The 9,336-nt window shown below is 35.0% G+C and overlaps 2 protein-coding genes across 2 annotated transcripts; one reads left to right on the top strand and one right to left on the bottom strand.

Annotated features, from left to right (window-relative positions):
• Nucleotides 1–2,065: 2,065 nt before the first annotated feature.
• Nucleotides 2,066–3,543, top strand: LOC112506882 (probable E3 ubiquitin-protein ligase XERICO). The gene is made up of 2 exons (XM_025111196.1): nucleotides 2,066–2,163; nucleotides 2,857–3,543. Exon 2 carries the CDS (start codon nucleotides 2,870–2,872, stop codon nucleotides 3,311–3,313), a length of 444 nt encoding a protein of 147 aa, XP_024966964.1. The 5' UTR covers nucleotides 2,066–2,163; nucleotides 2,857–2,869; the 3' UTR covers nucleotides 3,314–3,543.
• Nucleotides 3,544–4,685: 1,142 nt separating this feature from the next.
• Nucleotides 4,686–8,721, bottom strand: LOC112505218 (U-box domain-containing protein 15-like). The gene is made up of 2 exons (XM_025109160.1): nucleotides 8,319–8,721; nucleotides 4,686–5,786 (listed from the first exon to the last, which is right to left on the bottom strand). The coding sequence occupies exons 1-2, from the start codon at nucleotides 8,591–8,593 to the stop codon at nucleotides 4,976–4,978; spliced, it is 1,086 nt and encodes a 361-aa protein (XP_024964928.1). The 5' UTR covers nucleotides 8,594–8,721; the 3' UTR covers nucleotides 4,686–4,975.
• Nucleotides 8,722–9,336: the final 615 nt, after the last annotated feature.

The raw sequence follows: 9,336 nt of genomic DNA, 5'->3' as shown, positions 1-9,336 counted from the left end.
CAGTTAGTTACACGAATTCAGATATGCAGCTTTAATAAGTTGTACTTACGCACAATCTACTTGCAATCTTGAGTTTTAAGTAATATGCATTAACAAACAGTAATTTACACATAAAAAGTGGTTTTTAAGAGTTTTTGTCAAATGTTTTATAATATTATATATATATATATATATATATATATATATAGGGTTGGATTCACATGAGACCAAGGATTTTTCGTGAGACCCGTAAAACCAATTTATGTTCATTGATCAACTTTATAAGCTAATGATCTAATGTCTAAAGTTGCACGGTGACAATTTTGTGATTATTGAGAAGTCTCGTGGCAATTTTATGTTTATAAATGTTCAGATTGTAGATTTAATTCAATGGTTGAGAATTGGTCTTACGGATCTCACGAAAAACCCTTGGTCTCATATGATCCCAAGTCTATATACATACACACATATATATACACACACACATATTAAAACTATTGGTAAAATAATAATGAATGTTTATATTTAATTTAAAAGTTAACTAAGATTGCTTATTCTTAATAAACAATGTAACTAGTCAATAATACGGTGTAGGATGTAACTTCATTTCGTATATTATCTTAGAAATTTAAAAAATTGGAATTTTTTTTCTCGGATAATTATATTAAACTCTCTAAAATAAAGAAAAAAAAAGAAAATAGAAAAATCTTCAAATTTATATATAGAGAGAGAAAAATGTGAGTTATTATGCAACATTTTACATTTATACAACCAATACAACTCAATCGTTCATTTAATTTGATGAACATGTGATTTCATAAAAGTTTTGATTATATACTAATATAAAATATTGATCATAATTAATAAATTTTAGTCATCTTCCATAAATATTCAAATTATAATAAATGAACTCTCATCATTTTCATAAATATCTCAATTAATTTAATTGCATTGATTATACAAATAAACATGGTTGCATTTGAAATATAACTTATATTATATATATATATATATATATATATATATAACTTGTTGAAGATACTAATAGATACTATTAAACGGTGACTCTTTTTATACAAATAGATTGCATAAAAAATATAACTAAATTCATATTCCCGTTAATTCTATTTTGGGTTTATACAATTTATCGTCTCTTCAAACCTAACTTCTATTTCAAAATTTGGACCAAATTTTGAAACCTACCAAACCGTTTTAAGTTAATCTACTAGGATTTGCCAAACCCGAGTATTATTAATGTGTGTGGTATGTTTAGTTTATAAAGTGTTAAAACTAGGTCTCAATTTGGCTGATATGTATTGTTTTAAGCCTACCAAACCCACCCAAGGATGCACATGACTAACAATATGTCAATAACTACACTACAGGATATTAATGAATTATTATGGTTTGTTTTAATTATTATTTTACTAATAATGTTTTATTATTATTAACCAAAAATGCATCTTTAATCAACCAAAATTGATAAACTATAATACTGACAGATAATTGTAATAATGTTTGCTAATGATTGCTGATAAAGAATACATAAAGTTTCAACTTTTAATTATTTAAATAACAGTTCGCTATTGGTAACAAGAAAACAAAATAGATAGTGGTAACTTTTATGTTACACTTTACATAATATATACATATATATGTATGTATATGTCGGAGCTTCGTTTGAGGAGAACTAAGATGAGACACGTATAAAAGGATATGTATTCTTGATTGTTTTTAATCTCAAACACACTCATGAATCACATTTGATACGAGGATTGATCCAATGCATCTCATCTTAATCTGCATCTAAAAGTGAATGTCTCTTTTTACGTTTCTCACCTTAACTATCTTTCTCACGATAACTCAACTCTTACATGTGTATATTAATGTTTCTAAGAATATATATAAGTAGAAATGTATTTAACAATATATAATTATATACAGATGTATTTGGCCTATTTTTTTAATTTGAAAGGAGTATGATTTGGAGTGGTGAATGGAGTGCCATCATCATCAGCCATTATCAACCATACCCCACCACCCTGCCGCTCCCCTACCCCCTCTCCTCCTCTCTCCTCAACCTCCCAGGTTCTTTCTTGCTGGAAACAAATTCTTAAAAACCCATCTCATTTCTTCATTCAAATTCAACAATTCCAACCTCAATCTGCTTCTATCTATCTCTGAGTACGTATTTTTCTCCTTTTTCTTGTTTTTAAATCTACTGTTTGTGTTTCAAGTTCTCGATCTGCTCCTAGATCTCACTTTATATTTCAATAACTTCATCGGTATATGTGTTTGTTTGGAGGTGAATCTGTTGTGGGATTTTGATTTTGGAACTGGGTTTTGCTATTTATGATGTATAATCAACATATCATATAATAATTATGTGATTTGATTTACATACCTTTCGATGAATCTGACTAGTTTCAGCACCAGATACAGATCTTGGTATTGAATTAGTCTCTTAAGCTGCAAGAAAACATCAAATGTTTAGTGGGTGTTTGCTTCATGCTTCAAGAAATCAAAGAGATTGTTGTTAGTCACTGTGAAAAGAAGTAGGAATAAAGAGTAAGAGGGTTATATAAATGGTTGCCATGAATCAATTATTTCCCCATATGACTATAAATGATTCTAGTTCCTCCATCCCTTAAATATTATAGCAATTTGTATTCTGTTCCAAGAAGATTTGGTCTTTCAAATGCCAAAAAAGCAAGAGGCTAAACTCATCTTTCCTATGCGTAAGGGTTATGTATTGGCACCTTATAGTTTTCACAAACTTTTGTTAATGATAAGCATTTCCCATTTCAAATTCTCCATGCTTCATAAATGAATGTTTACATGGTTCTCACTTTCGATTTATTTGTGTCGTCTATTTAGGTTAAACAACGATATGGGCCTTTCGCCGTACTCGAATCCATCTGATGCTGGAGTTCTGTGTGTAATTCTGGTTAACACAGCCATGTCTATATCCATCATGAAGGAAATATTATGTTCAATCCTTCATGTCGTGGGAATCCGTTTAGCATCGTCCAATCCAGCCTTCACGGAATCATTAGAACCACGAGGAAGCCCGTCAGAAGTTTATATGGAGGAGTTCAGAAACCAGACCCCATCACTCCGTTACATCTCCCTCTGTCGTGCCACCAATCAAGAATGCTCTGTTTGCTTAACCGAGTTCAAACCAGATGCACAGATAAACCATCTTTCTTGTGGGCATGTTTTCCATAAATCTTGTCTTGAGAAATGGCTAAAATACTGGAACATTACTTGCCCTCTATGTAGAAGCCACATGATGATTCCTAAAGAAGTGGAAGAAAACACTTGTCCAATGTGAAGGTTTAAGTACAGTTTAGTAGTGCTGGTGCACAGGGGAGTGCAATCAGTTTCTACAACGAAAACTTACCTTTTTTGTAGATATCAATTTGTGTAAGGTTTCCGGTGCTGTATGCATCTGAGAAACTGAAAAGCTTTCTTCTTTTTCTCGTTTGTTCGAGTTTTAATTGGAGAAACAGATCATGTTTCTTCCTCATCTAATCTATTTATGCTACAAATATTGAATGATCTTCAACTGTGCATTCTGTGCTATGATGCAAAAGAACTGCTTTCAGCTTCTCCGGGAGTTCTTGAAGACATGGTGTAAGGTGTGTTTGTTTTCTGAGAGCTTGGTATCACTTTGTAAGAAGTTAAAATTATATATGGTAAAACCCAAACACACTCCTCACATTTGGTGGAACTTGAACTCTTAGACCTCCAGTGAGGTTGGAATTTATCAGTTACCCGGGTACTACTAGGCCAATGACCCTCTGGTAAAGAAGTTAAAATTTGGGTCAGTTCTATAATCCACAATCACCCGAATCATCTCCAAACCAGTCTGACCATTACATCCTTGAGATTTCTATGTTTCGTAGTGAACCTAATTGGTTATTTCCAAGCAATAGTTAGAAGTGGTTTATCTCAGATTATGCAAAGCAATACTATCTGGCTCAGAAGGAAAGAAATGTATAGTTTCCATATCAGAGTTGTCCAATTGTTAGAATATATTGCTGAACTAATTACGCAAGTGGCAATATGAGTGCATAGAATCAAAAACGCATACTCTTAATAACTTAACTACACGTGTGAAAGTTCATTAACATAAGAATGTCACCAGCAATCTAGGAAACGAAGAATAAAGTGCCAAGAAAATCAAGGGTGTACTTGATTTATTCACTAGGTTGCAATTGTCTGAACTGATAGACATGTTGGACGGCTCAGAAAGTTTAAAGCCAACTGATTCGCTCTCAAGTTGGTAATCTTGGAAAGCTTAGAACCCACTGATGTGCTCTTCCTGTGGAACCAACATGAGTGGTCGGTCCTCCAAAAGACTTTTTAGCTCGATGTGAACTTTGGACCTCAAGTATCTAAACATGTGCATGTGTCCAATTATAATCGCCAGAAATGTGTAAATTATGATAAAGAAATGAAAGAGAAGTTACCTTATGGCAATGGCAGAATCTTTTATCATTTTCCAGTTGTTTTCTAGATTATGTTTTTACAAGTTCCTTGTTGATCTTCCACAGAACCAATTAATCGCCACAGCACCCGTCTTCAAAGGAAGGACCTTTGTGTCACCACAGTCGATCAAAACAGAGTAACCAAACCACTGTATATCGGTTTAGATGAATCTTCCGAATTTGAGATTTCTTTATAACCTAACAAAGCGTGGGTTTTAAAACTTTGTGTAATTTCTGGGTGCCACGTATAAATAACACTAATTTGTCAAAATGGGATATCGCACGTTTATGCTCCCATTAAAGCTACATTGTTCAAAATTTTCATTTCACAACTACACTAGAAGTTGAGGAAAATATACAAGTAACAGGGCTTTCTCCAAACCTTTTTTTATGAAAGATTTACAATCCCCTGTAAGGTTAGTTAAAATCACCTTGGTTTTTTCCAGGGCTCTGTAAAGAATACCTCAAATACTTCCTAGAATAGTAACTCTATGCTATGAGCTTTATGTGGACGAAGATGAAGCCTTGATCTGGATTTCATTCGTGCTAAGATCCATGCTTCTTTGAACCATATCTTGCAGTAAACCTTTTGCAGTTTCTGTTGTTTTCTCGGAGCCATCAACCCTTGCTGCGATATCATACACAATCTTCTCCAAAACAGATGAGCTCAGTCTCTTTTCTGGAGGACTATCCCTGAGTAAGTCCAATAGTGTCCTAGCCTTGTCCTGCGCTTCGTTGGTCCCATACACGGTTAATCGTAACAGCCCAGGAATCGCACCTTCATTCAAAATGAGTTCCCTGTATTTACTTCTGCAGCTTAGGCATAATGCAAGTAAAGCACTGACTGCATGTTCGGTGCTAACTAGAGATCCATCTTCAATCGTCTCTACTAATGTTAGTATCCCATCCTCAGAGTTTGTGATAGCAAATCTTCCTTCTTCAGAATTCGAGAGGATTTCGATCAAGGCTGTGGTTTTTTCAGCAAATTTGGATGATTTTTTGCATTCTTTGAGGAGGTTGATGAGAGGAGGGACTGCTTTAGCATCAGAAACAATAGTCGGCTCTTCTTTCGAGGCCAGGAGGTTATAAAGGGCAGTAACAGCATCAACCCTTCCTTGAACACTTCCACAGCTGAGGATTTGGACCAGTAGCGGTATCACTCCGGAGTTTGCTATGGTCTGTTTGTTGGGTGGGGCCGCTGATAACGTCAAAATTGCAGCAGTGGCTAATTCCCTCAAGGCACTGCAGTTCTGGAACTTGAGAAGCTCCACAAGAGGTGGGATAGCACCACAGGTCACTATTTGTTCTTTGTTTCTGAAATTTAATGTGGATATAGAACTTGTTAGCCGAACAAACAATCTACTAAGCATGCCTTGTACAACTAACAATAGGAGTTGGAGAAGTAGAATCTCGCATTCACAGATCTAACATCTGAACGTGAAAATAAGGAAACAGCATCCTTCAAAATATAGCATATTGTCGGTGAAAGTTTAAATAAGATTGTTGCATGCACATCTGAAATTCAGCAAAAACTGTGATTCAACTGAGACCTCCCCTCCCCCCTTCCTTTCCCCAAACAAGAAAATGATTCCTGCCCTCTGAGAAAAGAAAAGGGTCCACCTTTCAAACTAAAAAATGGCATATTTTTTTTATAATATTTCCATCTCCGAAGTGATGCGATTCTAATACAGTTTTTTTCTACATAAGCAAAACAATGTTTTTGATAATCTATAAGCTAAATACAACCATTTGAAAGTAAAAACCAAATAATACCTTTTTTTGTTTTTGTGATGGAGGTAGTAAAAATGTTTTCTAGTGCTACAAAGCCCAAGGAGAAAATCCCAAAGGTTACAAGATAAGTAAGGCCGACCATAGATAAGTTGCTAAACTGTGATGTAGCCTATATTTGTCCTAAAATGCAAGCAAGGTCCACAGCTGGTCTTTGTGGCATCTTTAGCAAAAATCTGTACATGCAAGTAGTTAACATAGCATAGTTACATGACTTGAACATCAAATACTCTTCCCTGTACATTTTATTGCTCAAATGGCAACAAATTTCATGGGGAAAAGGGAAAGTAAGATGGTGGTCCTCAACATTTGTTATTTAGAGATATAACCTAGCAAATGCATGTTTTTATCCCCAGTAAAGGTGTTCTTCAACACACCATTCAGTTGAATATATTAGTCCCAACATAAAATCAAAGACAACACTGCAAGTTGAACACTAGCTTGAGGATGCAGTATCAAAATCAGCAGGGCAACAAACGGACTCAATGCAAATGAATGATCTAGATACTCATGCTAAATCAAACAAACAAACCCAAAATCACACCTGTCTCTATTTCAAACTTTTTTCTAACTTTTAGAACCAAATATTTCTTGTAAAATCTTGTTTTCTAAAACCTTTTACAAGCAGGGGTCTTTACAATAAATACCCTATCTACCTGGCAGGTAGAGGTAAGGTTTGCGTACATTTTACCCTTACTAGACCCTACTCCGTATAGGACTCACTGGGTTTGATTGATTTGATTTACCCACTACCACAGCTTATGAAAATTTTGTCCTATTTTCCCTTTAGAATCATCTCCGCTAATTCCATTTTTGAAACAGGTACTTCAAACAAAGTGGTGTAATTTATGTACAAATACTTGCGCCAAAGATCTAAATGTCAAACGAGCAAGGGACAAAATCATCACATTTTATTATGAAATAAAGTATATTTAACAAAACCTCTCTCATCAGTGCTAGAGAGCTGTTAGAGTGCCAACTGCAGCACAATTCTCTCCAGAAGGTCGGAGAACTAACAGAATCTCATACTTGCCTTATAAGTGCCTATTTACCGATAGCGTTATCCATGTTTCATTCAGTAGGTGTAACAGGTGGAGGGGAAGACATTTTGATTTTTGCCCCCTTTTATGACGTATTTGGGTGGTGAAGCAAGGTAGTGGTAATCTGCATAAACGGAAACTAAAAATCTTAGCTTAAATCATGGGTCAAGAGACTAAACAAATTGCTTTGTATGAGAAGCCATATTTAATGCAGCAATAATCGACCTTGCCATCACGCCGTAATCCACGATGTCCTTATATAGGTGGAAGTTGGAATATGGAAAATATAGGTGGAAGTTGGAATATGGAAACTACCCTGACAACATTAACGTAAGTTCTCCATCTTCCTATTCAAGTTTTCATACCCGACTCCCATTCTTCAATCCAGCCTTCCCAAATCACAAGTACCAGTTTCCTTTTCGGATCATCCTTCGTTTTTAAAGGCACTCTATCACAGCTATAATTAACAAAAGTTGCTAGAAATCACCACTAAATAAAACAGTGATTTCAGGGAAGTGTTAACTTGGCACCTCCTACCTTGTGCCTGACAGATCTTTCATGACACAGCTTCTTCAGAAATCTGATCACCCTAGCTTCAAGGAGAAAGTACCTCATTCCGAATACAATTAGCAATTTGCTAAAGCAGAACTTTCAAAATAAGGCTCCTTAGTAAAACAGAGCAAGCCATTAGATTCATATTGCTCTCAACCCTCGGCATCAAAACAAAAATAGCAGACACCTAAATATCAGAATCACTAGGACTTTCACACCAACACACACCATCACACCAAGAATATTTCATAGCAGACTATGTCTTGATGAATCAATAATAACTCATCTAAAACCCTAAACGTCCAGATAAACACACTATTTGCTGTCTTACATCAAATTCTTGTAGAACTTCTGTGTTCATTGTGATTCCTAGACGCAGAAGAGACTCCAATTGTAGGGATTTGGCGAATCTACATACATGTCCTTACATTTGAAACAAACAATACATGAATGATTAAATACATACCTTTCGTTTCTAGAAGCAAGATTGAGGAGGGCAAGTAGGGAAACTTGGCGAGCGTCGTAGTTTCTGGAGTAGAGCATGAGAATAAGCGGCTGTATAACGCCGGCAGCAGCGAACTTGGCACGGATGTTGACGGAGGAATTTCGATTTCGAATCATACTCCTAATCTCCCTTGCAGCGTGAATCTTGGTGAGGAGATCACCATGGATGATCTTAGCGGATATTTCATCGATCAGTGTTTGTTTCTTGTGATTGAATGCTCCATCTTCCTCTCCCATATCTCTCTGCTCAATCTTGCCTTCTCTTTCTCTTCTCTTCTCTCTGGGATGGGAATTGATTCAGCTTGGGGCCACCGGATTTTTACTCCACGGCGGCTATGCCACTCACCCCTATTTTTTTCTATGTATAATTCTATCTGTAGGAAGGTGGTGTACCGCGGTTTACCTATAAAAAACAGGTTATTGACTTTATTATATTTCTTATCGGTAATAAGCATTTTTTAGTTATTTGATAAAGAGCTTATAACGGTGTCAAATCGATAATAAGGAGTTTTTGAAAAAGTTAAACCATTTTAACCTATAATAAATTAATAAGGACTTTTGTAAAAAATTATAAGTTGTTTTAAATAAGCAATCCCAAAATACCTCTTAAATAATAAATTTAATTTTACAAATAAAGTAAGAGAAAATATTAAGGGGTTGTTTGTTTACCCTTTAATAATTCCACTAAGAGACGGTATCTGAATTGTTAAAAGATGAATCTTGTTTGACAAAAAAAAAGTCTGTCTCACAGTGGTTCCAAAACTCTCTGAATAATCTTGTATCATGGACCTCCCTTAACCATTCAATGCCCTAATTTCTTTACAAACAATTACCAAATAAATTATATTTCAATTTGCACTATATCATGAGAGTCTCTTAATCATTCTGACCATTTAATTATACTACATCAAACCATTCAACAACTGTCAAACAGGCAAAGAATCTCTAAATTGATATTTGGACAAACTACATTATTAAGA

Source organism: Cynara cardunculus (genome assembly GCF_001531365.2).
Source record: "Cynara cardunculus var. scolymus isolate 2C chromosome LG 2, CcrdV1, whole genome shotgun sequence".
Classification (NCBI taxonomy): Eukaryota; Viridiplantae; Streptophyta; class Magnoliopsida; order Asterales; family Asteraceae; genus Cynara; species Cynara cardunculus.
The sequence above is the reverse complement of the archived record's forward strand: the minus strand, read 5'-3'. Positions and strand labels throughout refer to the sequence as shown.